This window comes from Danio rerio, chromosome 1, assembly GCF_052040795.2.
Source record: "Danio rerio strain M-AB ecotype USA chromosome 1, GRCz13ab, whole genome shotgun sequence".
In the NCBI taxonomy this organism is placed as follows: Eukaryota; Metazoa; Chordata; class Actinopteri; order Cypriniformes; family Danionidae; genus Danio; species Danio rerio.
In genome coordinates this window covers 29219228-29231752 of record NC_141021.1, presented here as the reverse complement: position 1 = coordinate 29231752, position 12525 = coordinate 29219228, and the positions used below count along the sequence as shown (strand labels likewise).

Here is a 12525-nt window from a genome sequence, read left to right as displayed (position 1 = left end):
AACAGAATTATTACTTATTGGGCCTAAATCTTGCACACAGCAGATCTCGCAACTCAATTTACAATTAGAGGGATACAAAGTTAGCTTTAGCTCTACTATAAAAGATTTGGGTGTCATATTAGACAGCAATCTAACTTTTAAAAACCATATATCCCATGTCACAAAAACTGCCTTCTTTCATCTGAGAAATATCGCTAAATTACGTAATATGCTATCCATCTCAGATGCAGAAAAGCTAGTCCATGCTTTTATGACTTCGAGACTGGATTACTGTAATGCTCTATTTGCTGGCTGCCCAGCATCCTCTATTAACAAACTTCAATTAGTACAAAATGCAGCAGCCAGAGTTCTGACCAGGTCTAGAAAATATGATCATATAACCCCAATTTTATCCTCCTTACACTGGCTGCCTGTTAAGTTTCGTATTGAATTTAAAATATTACTTCTCACCTATAAAGCTCTAAATAATCTAGCTCCTGTTTATCTAACCAACCTTCTGTCTCGCTACGAACCAACTCGCTCCTTAAGATCTCAAAATTCAGGGCTTCTGGTAGTACCTAGAATAGCAAAATCAAGTAAAGGAGGTCGAGCCTTCTCTTTCATGGCTCCTACACTCTGGAATAGCCTTCCTGGTAATGTCCGAGGCTCAGACACACTCTCCCAGTTCAAAACTAGATTAAAGACCTATCTGTTTAGTAAAGCATACACTCAATGCATCACCTAGCGGGTTCCACACTGGCTTCTGCATCTTGCTTATATACACTATGAACAGCAGCTACGCTAATTATTCTCTTTATTCTCTATTTTCACCTGGGAACACTCATCCCGAGGTCCTCAGATTAGGCGGAGTCACTGATTGGATCCAAGACCAGCGACGTGATGATCCCAAGGATTCCATATCCGGGACCAGGCCATATCCTGAGCTGCTGCTGCGCCGATGGTCGTGGGGAGTGGAGAACATGTGTCTGATTCCAGCGACGCTCCAGGGACAGACGAGTCTTCGCTGAGGCCATCTTCCAGCCTAAACCACGACGAATGAAGTTCTGCACAAGACTTTTGGCCAGCGGAGAAATTAAAATGGTCGTGCCCAACTGAGTCTGGTTCTCTCAAGGTTTTTTTTCTTCACTCCCATCAGGTGAAGTTTTTTTTACCTCTCCGCTGTCGCCACTGCCTCGCATGGTTCAGGATTGGTAGAGCTACGCATCGATGAATTTGCTCTTCAGTGTTTGAACTCTCAGTAATGATTAAATCACACTGAACTGAGCTAAACTGAACTGAACTTAAACACTAAAACCTGAACCACACTGTTCCAGTTACTGAACCACACTGTTCCAGTTACTATGACCATTTATGTGAAGCTGCTTTGACACAATCTACATTGTAAAAGCGCTATACAAATAAAGCTGAATTGAATTGAATATTTTTTAAATAAAATTAATCTTTAATGTATTGCCCACATTTTTTTAATAAATGATATACAGTACATATATTTCTAGTCTACAAAGATTTAACTTAGTTTTAAAACATTTAAAGCACACTTTGAAAAAAAAACACTAATACAACTAGGGGAAAATAATGGATTTTAATATACTTGTTCAAGTTCACTAAAGCAGTACTAAAATTTATTTTTAAGGGTATTTTTAATATATAACTTCTAAAAACTTATAATGCACATGATTTGGATAACACCTCTCCAATCCAGTTCTAGGAATCTTATTAATGAATCCTACTTGTCTTCCTCGTTATGAAGAGTAGGCAAAATCTAAATGCGAACGGGCCCCTGGGCCTGTGCCCATAATGCCTATTGGTTAATCTGGCCCTGCCCATCTTTACTGTGTGCCTAACCTCAAAAATAACCTTGCACACATATTGTACTTAATGCTGCTATCTTGTGGGCTGCTGTATTTGAATTTGAGGATGGGTAGATGGTTGTGGTAGATGATAGTGTTCATGTGTCCTCTGAATACCTTTCAAAAAATGTATGACTGCAATTTTATTAAACATTATTTAACCTGTTGATTTTGAATCTTGCAACTAACAAATATTCTCATTTAGAAAAAAACCTGAAACTAATACTGGAACTAATAAAAATTTAACTAAAATTAAGACATTTAAAATATTTAAACTAATAAAAACTAGGAAATCTACCTCTAAAACTAATTAAAACTAACTGAATTTAAAAACAAAAAGTCAAAACGCAATAGAAACTAAAACTACAAAAAAAATCAAAACTATTATAACCTTGATCCAGATTTACCGCAGGAGAAATTTCCTCACTGCGACAGCCCTAGTATCAACAGTTACAGTACCCAAGGTATTGTCAGCATACTACCAAAAAGGATGAACCACAACCAACAGCAGGTGGACACAAGAGTAAGCTGTCTGAAAGGAATGTCTGAGTGCTAACCCGGACTGTACACAAAAAATAAAACCACAGCTACCCAACTCACAGCAGAAATGTTTCCCAGATCATTTGTGAAGTGTGAGTGCTCTGAATCTGGCTCAGGTACGATTCACTTGGCTGGCCGTGGCCTGGTTGGAAGAGGTGTGCCAGAATACGGTTCACTTGGGCTTTGGCACAGTACGCTTGTTAGTGCAAAGCACGCCTGAGCCCAAAACTAAAAATGAGATGTGACTTTTACGGGATTGTTTCATCTGGATTTATCAATCATTCTTACTGTTCAATGAACGCAAACTGTCAAAGATTATTAAAGACGCAAACCGCTCAATGCACAATGTACCTTTAGCAAACCTACTAATTCCTGCAGCACAAGGACTTTATAGTGGTTTATGAGCATCAAAAGTGGTTGATCTGCTCAGTGAAATATTTGACTGTGTGTCACCGCATACCAAACGACTAAAACAATATAACTAAAGAAATCTCCACTGTGCTGAGCAGAAGCGTTTCTCTACAGAACAGCGCATCATTGATGACGTAAGCGTGCCCAGGCCCGAATGTAATGTCAGTGCGGGCCGTGAGTAAATGAAAGGCTCCTACTACTTAAAAAGCACTCTCGGCTAATACAGGCTGATAAACTGCTGTTTGTTTACCTTCAAGCTCTGCTTCAGTTGCTTGACACGTGTGCACATGAAGTGCAGGAATGAGTGAGTGCCAGCACACACACATATTATGTATCATCAATCATCCACAAAAGCCTAACCCCATCTATGTTTACAAATACAAGTGCAGCTGTTTAGAGCTAATTTCTGGTTAATGATGTGAGAATTTACTGGCATTTTGGAATGGATGTGTGAATGGGCTTTTCCAGAAAAAATCCACAACGTTCTTGCCTGTTTTTTTTTTTTTTTAAAGTCAAGAACAAGATTTAAAAACAAGGTTTTCATGGGAATCACCTAGTGACTGAACTATCAGATCTAACAAAATTACACAGTAAAAAAAATAATCTGAATGAAACGCACACTCCTCTCTGTATTGTTTTTTCATGGGAATCACCTAGTGACTGAACTATCAGATCTAACAAAATTACACAGTAAAAAAAAAAATCTGAATGAAACGCACACTCCTCTCTGTATTGTTTTTTTCATGGGAATCACCTAGTGACTGAACTATCAGATCTAACAAAATTACACAGTAAAAAAAAAAATCTGAATGAAACGCACACTCCTCTCTGTATTGTTTCTGTCCCCCACAGTCACACACATACATACATATTTATATATAAACTGTTTTATATATATATATATATATATATATATATATATATATATATATATATATATATATATATATATATATAATAAAATAATATATTTCTCAAAGCAACGCAATAAGTAATAAAGTATATTTTATAACAGAATAATAATATATTTCTGGAGCCACGCAATAAGTAATGTATTATTAAAAATAATAATTTTAGAAAATGTCTGTATGGTATGCACCCTCTTTTCCTCTTCATTGTTTCTTTTCCTCTGTATTGTTTCTGTCCTTTGGTCACACATATTCAGCTTTATAACAGTTTTAACAATATATTTTTCAAGCAACGCAATAAGCAATAACGTAGTTTATAATATTTGTAACAATTCTAACAAAATAATATATTTCTCAAGAAACAAAATAATTAGTTGCGTAAAAAAAAACTTTTTACGCAATTAAAATGTTTATTTGTTTGTTTATTTGTTTGTTAAAATGTTTATTTGTTTCCATTTCAAACAGTCAACGACCCCCCTTCCACACACTACTAACGTAACGTTAAGTTCTTTAAAATGATCCATGTTTTGATTTTCAGGCTACTTGTATTTTGCAAAGCACGGTGTCTTACCAGGCGTATAAAGCCGAATCCTCTGTCTCGGTTGATGAACACCTCCTTTGCGTCGCCATATTTGAAAAAGAGCTTTTTGAAATCTTCATCCGCCATATCTGAAGGTAGATTACCGACAAATAATCTGCAACGCTGAGTGAAGGTTTTTTCACCTGGTCTTCTGAAGTTCTTGATGTCTACGGTCATCTCTTGAGGTTCAGAGTTTGCAGAACTGGGGTCTTGTGGTGATGGAGCGACTGCCTCCATCGTTTCCTTAGGGTCTCCCGGAGATTCCGTAGAGCGCGTAACATTCTGCTGATGAGGGAATGTTGCATTGTTTTGAATATTCACCTGTTTTAGGTTAGGATTTGCCATTGCGCTGCAGACCTAACTGTAACTATTACAATACTGTCTCAATTCGATTTCTAGTTTGTTGTAATAAAATTTAATAATAGACACTGTGAATTACACTGTTTACTATTATGTTAACCCACATTTAACTGAGCTCAACATCCTATACAGAGACGAATCCAGTCCCCGCATTGTTCTTCTTCTAATGGTACTTAATGGCGGTTGGCAAGCCAACATCTGGCGCATTACCGCCACCAACTGGAGTGCGGAGCAATATCCTAGAAAATAATTTACTAAAATCTGCTCACTTTCTTTCTATGCTGTAGTGGATATGGTTGCTTTTAACGCTCTTAAAAAAAATCTGCATTTTAATTTATTTTTGAACAACTTTGAACAAAGCAACAATACATCTATGATTTACTGGTACATAATAAAAGCTTCCTTAATCAGAGGACAGATAAGCATCATAAAAAAGAAAGAAAAAACTCTTAAAGGTTGTCAGCAAGTTCATTATGTTCTATTCAATCACAGATAATTGAGGTATTCTATTTCTTCATTCATTTAAGCGATAGAAAATAAAGACATAGTTAAATACATAACATTTTTGAGGGATTCTTAAGAATATGTAAAAAAAAAAAAAATAACTTCCCAAGAATAATAACTGTGTTTACTGGTAAATTATGTGTTTTGTTTAAAAATATACAAATAGTACATTTTCTTTTGTTAAAGCAATGTAAATCTTGAAACTTCGTAAAATACCAATTACGCAAATCTTCCCAAAAAAGGCACAAGCAAATTTACAATCATAGAAAAGATGCTGTGGTTTCAATTTGATCATCACAAAATTGTTGGAATCAGAATCAAACTTTAAACTTTCTTTAGAAGGATATACTCCATTTTGAATTTTAAAATAGAGTTTCTTTATACTTTTGGTGCCACTGGAAACTTTAAATATTTAGTTCATAACAATTTAACTTTTTTCCTTAGAGAAATAGTGCATTTTTTTAAACATTAATAGAAAACATACTGTAAAACAACACTGGATAAATGTCTATTAATAATCAAATCTCTAATCACCAAAAGCTAAGGAAGACAAGTTGTTATATTATTTTGAGATAGATTACAAGACATACATATTGTGGGATAGCTTTGATGATATTATTATATTGCTTTCTGTCAAATAAATACAATTTGAAAATAAATACTTTTTAAAAAGACATTTTTTTTTCTGTTATTATCTAACATTTGCATGTCTGACCATATTCCTTTTTCCCACCAGTTTTTGTAAAATCAAGATTTGTTCCTATATACAATGTATCTACATTTCCATAAAGGAATATTACGTAGACAAAAATTATGCTTTTGGATAATTTTCCAGTCAAGTAAAACCTGTTAATGAAACACTGAAGGCGTCCATTTAATATCCTTAGATGTTATTAACAGTGTTTTAAGGTCATAATCACATCTAAGGAAAAAAAATGGATACCATCTTAATTAATAAAAAAATAGGCTGGGGATATACATATAATTTGATTTAATTTATTTGATCTTTTTAGGAATTTAAGCCAATTTATTTTAATTGTATCATTGACACATTCAATGTCAAGGTCTTTAACCTTCTTTTTCATTTTCTTTGACCAATGTTCCTTTTCTGATATACATTTTTCTTTTACAGGTAAAATAAAATTAGCTTGGTTTATAGCTTTTATTGATTTTATTTAAAAAAGAATTGAATAAACTGGGTAAATAAGTCCAGAAATGCTTTCCTTTTTGTCAATAAATAAATAAATAAATAAATAAAAATAACCACCAATAATATAAATGTCTCTTAAATATGATCTACACTTATTTAAGGTATTCCAAATATTAAAATTATAAATTGAAGAAATATCCTTCATAATCTGTATTCCACTATAGTTGTTAAACATGATACTTAACAGTGTTGAGGAAAGTTACTTTTGAAAGTAGTGCATTACAATATTGAGTTACTCCCCCAAAGACATAAATAATTGCGTAATGCATTATGTTACTTATGTATGATATGAGGTGCCGTGTAGGATTTAAATCAAACTTTGCTTAGCAACACATACATAAAACATGTGTATATACACCTGTAAATTACTCGCATATACACCTATATTACTCAATGCGTGCATAAACACCCAAAATAACACATTGCGCAAACATACAAAAATAAAAATAATAATATTCACAAACATGTTTATCACAAATCTGGTTATTGCAAAGCTTATGAAATAGAAAGAATGCGATTAATAGAGGGATTAAATATATTAAATTATGAACATATGTTATATAAAATATTAGTCTATATAAATAGACTATTCAAAATAAGAAATATTTCTATTTTAAACCTTTTAATTTAATTAGGTAATTACATACACAAATATAAATGGACAGATAGAACCCTTAAAGGACGTTCAAAAAGCAACTAGAACTAAACTAAACCTATAGTCTTCTTGTTTTGTTTTTTAAATTCTTATAATTATTATGCTTTTTATAGGTTTTTACAATGTTGGTGTCAAAATTGCAAGATTTTGGTATCATTTTGATTGGTAATTATTCAGCATATACAAAAAAAAAAAAAAAAAAAAAAAAACGCTGATTAAAAGTCTGTGTTTATCATGTTGGTCAAGTTGACCCCCCATGGAAAAGCTATATCCTCTGGACACTCCTTTTGTGTTTAATAACTACTAATCTTTTTTACAGCAGCTGGCATCCAGCATTTTGGTAAAATAACCTGTTTATTGATGACAGGAAAACCCACTTAAGTGCATTCCTGCCCCCTGCTGGACATAAGTGTATATCATAACCCTTAACGAATAGTGACACCGACAATAAAACAAACATTAAAAACTAATATTAAACAAACATATTTTATCCAAAATTTTATTCAAGCAACCTTATATTTATTAAACCATAATAACATTTCCAATAATTTTATTGCATAACAAACCATTAAATTTGCAGGAGCATTCCTTAGCATTATCTTTTTATTTTATTAAATCTTTTTTTAGAATTAGCATAATCTATTTTCATAATTCAACAGATGTAATTCCTCTACTAATCACATTATTTCTGTTTCCTAAGATTTGCAATAACTTGATTGATGACAAATAATAATCTTGTTCATTATGCTCAAAGGACATTTACGTTGAAATTAAACTACTTCCATTTAAAGTGAAATAACCTCCTTTTATAGTGAGAATTCATGCATACACACATATAAAATCACTTGCATATATGTACATACACAACTAACTGTATATATGTTTGTGAATTTTGTTTTGTATTTTTGCACAAGTGTTATTTGGGTGTTTATGCACACATCAAATTTACATTCTTATGTGAGAGTTTATGGGTGCATATGCATAGATCAAGTTTATATGTATATGCGAGTGTGTATAGGTGTGTTTGCATGCAGCAAGTTTACAGTATATGTATATGCGAGTGTGTATAGGTGTGTTTGCATGCAGCAAGTTTATATGTATATGCGAATGTGTATAGGTGTGTTGGCATGCAGCAAGTTTATATGTATGTGTGTGTGTGTTAATATGGGTGTTTATGTGAGAATCAAGTTTATATGTATACGCGTGTGTATGTGGATGTGTGCATGCATTAAGTTTATATGTATATACTCAAGTTTCATCTATTTTGTTTTGAACATCCAGTAGTATAGGTGTATATGCGAGTAATTTATAGGTGTATATAAACATGTTTTATGTATGTGTTGATAAGCAAAGTTTGATTTCAATCCTACAGGGCACCTCATAGTAAATACTGATTTAATTATAGTTGAATAAATGCTGATTTTGTGATCATTTTGATTTGTTTATCACTATTGAAATAACATTATTTCACGGTGCAAAAAACCTTTCATTGTTGTTTCAATGACAGTTTGGTTGATGTTTTAACATTTAATCAATGCTAATTTAACTTATGTCTGTCAATCTTGGACACAATCAATTACACACTCAAGCTTGTCCCCTGGTGATTGTCAAACATGCCCACTGAGTTTTGTTTCGATATCATCATTAACCTATGGCCATAATTTTGAAGATAAGTCCTCATAGACCCTCATTCCACTTTGGACACTAACACTCCATGCCAAGTCAATCAGGAAATTGGTTATTTGCAAAGAGTTTTTGTGATGTTATAGTGCCACCATGTGGCCATAAGGTATTTATTAAGCAAACTTTATTATTTGGCATAACATTGCTGTGCTTTTATTTGCTCAACCTGCGGTCTGTGTGTCCAGAATGTGTGCGCTTTTTTCCACGTGAAAACAGCAGGGGTGGACTGTGTGCAGCTTATCAATCGTGAGTTTCCTTGCTTTCCCCAACATTAAATAAACAGAGAATATTAAATGCTATATTTGAGTTACATCGTTTAAAAGCAGACATTCTAGCATTTAGCACACTCATGTTTGTGTGAGAAGAATTCGCTGAGTTACAGTTTATCTTTGGATTTGTTTTAGATTGATCTTCAATGAGGAATAACAATGCTCAACTTTAAAAAAAAATAATAATAAAAATTTTGCGTTTTTGTTATTGGTGCACACAAGTAATAAAAACACATAACAGTTTTTAAATGTATAATAGTTATCTAAATGACAAAAATAGATGTAATTTTATGAGTTTCTTTTGCACTGACTTTAAAAAAGACAGCTGATATCACCTGGAATACAGAAAACATTTGAGGGTTAACAACACTCAAATCAAAATTTCGTTCTCACTTTTTTTAATGATTATTCATATTCAGTGGCCAGAGAATATTTATGCAACAGTGTTTCTCAACATAACTTTTAGTGCTGTCACATTATTGATGTTGTAGTGTAATTAACCCAGTGAAATGCATACAATATAAATAACAGCTTTTCTTTAAAACCTTTAATAAAAAAATCTCAGTAAAAGTACTGTTTTTTTCACTTTTTAAATGTAAACTTTTTCAGAAATCACCTTTTACATTTAGAAAAAAAAAAAACAGTTTCATACAATGACCCAATTTTCTAAGTCTATGCCTAGGTCTATGCAGTCTTTCTGTCACTACAAGTAGACCATGACTTTTGTGAGGTGAGAGAGACCGCTTCACTGTTTGTGAGCTGTCTTATAGACGAAGCAGACACGCAGCACCTTGACCACCTATTATGAAGCTCTTTGCCACAGTGTGAAGTTAAAGTGAGTTAATTGGGTGAGTCTGTAGAGCATGTGAGGGTCGTGGTTTGAGGGCTGCCGGTCTGACAGTTGAGTGTCAGTGGAACTCAGTCAAGTGTAGCTGGGAGATAGAACCCTGTCACTGGACCCAAGTAAAGAGAGAAAGACCAAAATGTAACACTCAAATTGAGCAGAGTAAAATGTAGAGAAATAATGACTTTAGTTTTAGTCATAAAATTCATCAGCTGATTTTCTTTAAAAAAGAATATGCATAATGCTGTAAGTAGAAATAATGGCTGGAAAGAAAAAAAAAACATTGGTGTGACACTTGTTTAATAATGCTCTGTGTCTGTGCATGGATTTTACTGTTTCAAATACACATTTATCTTCCTAAGGCTCAAATTTAATTTTCATCATTTTGTCAGATGGAAATGAGACAATCACTTTTGAGCATCCACTTTAAGTAGATAATCTACACTTCTCTTATAGAGTTTCCAGACATTAATTAGAAGGGACTGAATGATATATGATAGGAGCAACACAGCAAGTAATTATGTGTTTTAAATGTTTTTTGTATTTTATTTTGGTTTTATTTTTTTAATGGGCTCCAGCTTTTTAAAGGTTAAGGCCCTTTCCCACTTTATTTACCACTCAAACATTGCTTTCAACACTAATACTTCAAGCTGACTGACTACAGTGATGACTCCCTGTATTCATTAGAAAGCTCCCATTTAGTGAGAATTTTACTTTAAAATTATTATGTACACAACACGGGTGATAAGCTATAGGAGACCGGGGGGCTGTTGCATAAACCAAGCTTACAGAAATATCCAGGCTTATTTTGGTAAGTCCAAGTTTATTAAAGGCGGATTCGGTTTCATAAATCAAATTTTTAATAGTTCAATCTTAGTTACTCTTGCAACTTATGCCGGTAAACTAGCCTGGTCTGGGGCAGGCTTACTCTAATGCCTGTTTCACACCGCAAGCGTCAGCGGCGCGTGAGCAGAGCGTGCGCAGCGCATATGTCGAGCAGTAGCAGCACACAGGCGTTTGCCTTTCACACCAGCTCCGTCTGCAGCGCGCAGCTCTTCGGCAGCTGCTGCTGAGATCAACCTATCTCTGTCTATTCTATCTAGTTACCCATGTCTATTTACAAATACACTTTTTAATCTTTTCATCTGCACCAAGGCCCCTCCTTTGCTGTTTCTTTAACCTGCAAATGTTTATTTTACAAATTTTATAGATCTAATAGTACTGTATGCTTCTTAAGCTAACTTATATGAGAAGTGTCTACAGTCAGAAGACAATCGCCTGTGATATCATGTCATTTGTTTTTTGATTATCAGGTTGCTGTAGACCTAGTAATAATAATATTTATACAATATAGTTATAATGATATTTATACATGATCAAACTAGTGTTACTTTCTCCGCTTCAGTGATGTCCAGCGGCAGAATAACAGCTCGTTAATTCATGCTCATGCAGAGGATGAGACGGACAAAAGTAACCAATGCATGCCATTCTTTTACTTATTTTCATGTTGTCAGATTCACAGTGCAAACAGCTCCCGGTAGGAATAACTCGAGTGAACATAAAACAAAGCCGATTAAAACTTTCTTGCTCTGCTCAGCTGCACAGCACACAGCGAGCTCAAATAATCCAGCATGCGTGTCGAACTACACTACCCACAATACACTTCGCTATGGGCTACAAATGCAGTAAATATTCTATTTCCCCTCTACTACAACACTAGTGTGCAACTTAAGCAAAACTGATACTAAAATTGTTTTACATTTGGTTTTGTAGTTCTGGCCTAAATAAATGTTTGTTGCCGTTTTTAATCGTTTTAAGTTAATTTGAATGACTATATATAAACCATTTGACATTATTAACGCATTTATTTGGTAAAATTGCTACTTTTTACTGTCATTCAATGTGTTTCGGTCATTATCAATGCACTGTCACTTTAATTGAGCGTGAGCAACGCGTCAAAAATAGACCGAGCGCCGAAACTATCGCTGCACTGCTGCTTCGGCGACGCTCACGCCTCGCTCTGACGCACTGCTGCTGCGTGAGGTATGAAAGCTCTAATCTGTTAACATGGACGCCGAAAACACATGCGCTGCTCACGCTCTGCTCACGCGTCGCTGACGCTTGCGGTGTGAAACGTCTTAAGATTGTAACGAGTAACGTGTATGGCCCCTTTAAGAGCATGCACCCTTTTTTATGTTGTTGCTATGGAGCCCCTGCATGTATGTAAGGGTAATTTACTCTGTTGCTCCGTTTATTTTCCCTTTTCTTCATTAACCCTGTGTGCGGCATTTAGTATGAAAAGCGCAGTATACTCCTTTGCTGGACAATAAACTACTACTGAGGGAAAATCATCTTTGCAAACTTTGTTCATTTTGAGGGTGGCACACAAGTGGCGCCCAAACATTTTGTCTTTAAATCTCAGATCAACCCAATATAAGTGACATTTGAGGATATTATTTTTTTCCTTTGTGGATTTAAGGACATTTTTTTTTTCAATGCACTAAAGCAGCGTGATGCACGTGAGTGATGTGTGCAAGGACACATGTGATTCATTGGAGCATACATGCAATTCACTTTGAATGTATCAATTGAGCAGCAATTCATCTGAAATATTCAGGACATTATTACTCTTCGTTTTGGATCGACTGATTTTGTATGCAATAAAGTTCAGAGAAAAACTGGACAGTTTGCACCCTGCCACGTGAGAATCA

General features: G+C 34.3%; 1 protein-coding gene across 5 annotated transcripts in view; it reads right to left on the bottom strand.

The window, feature by feature from the left end:
• Positions 1-4798, bottom strand: part of pspc1 (paraspeckle component 1) — a 55830-nt gene extending 51032 nt beyond the window's left edge. For 4 of the 5 annotated variants that reach the window (XR_015475933.1, XR_015475934.1, XR_015475932.1 and 1 more), the window contains exon 1: positions 4281-4798. Coding sequence is in view for 1 of the 5 variants with exons in the window: in NM_001045258.1 (NP_001038723.1) it covers positions 4281-4634 (354 nt within the window). In the remaining 4 variants the exon portion in view is untranslated. 5 annotated transcript variants of the gene reach the window in all.
• Positions 4799-12525: the final 7727 nt, after the last annotated feature.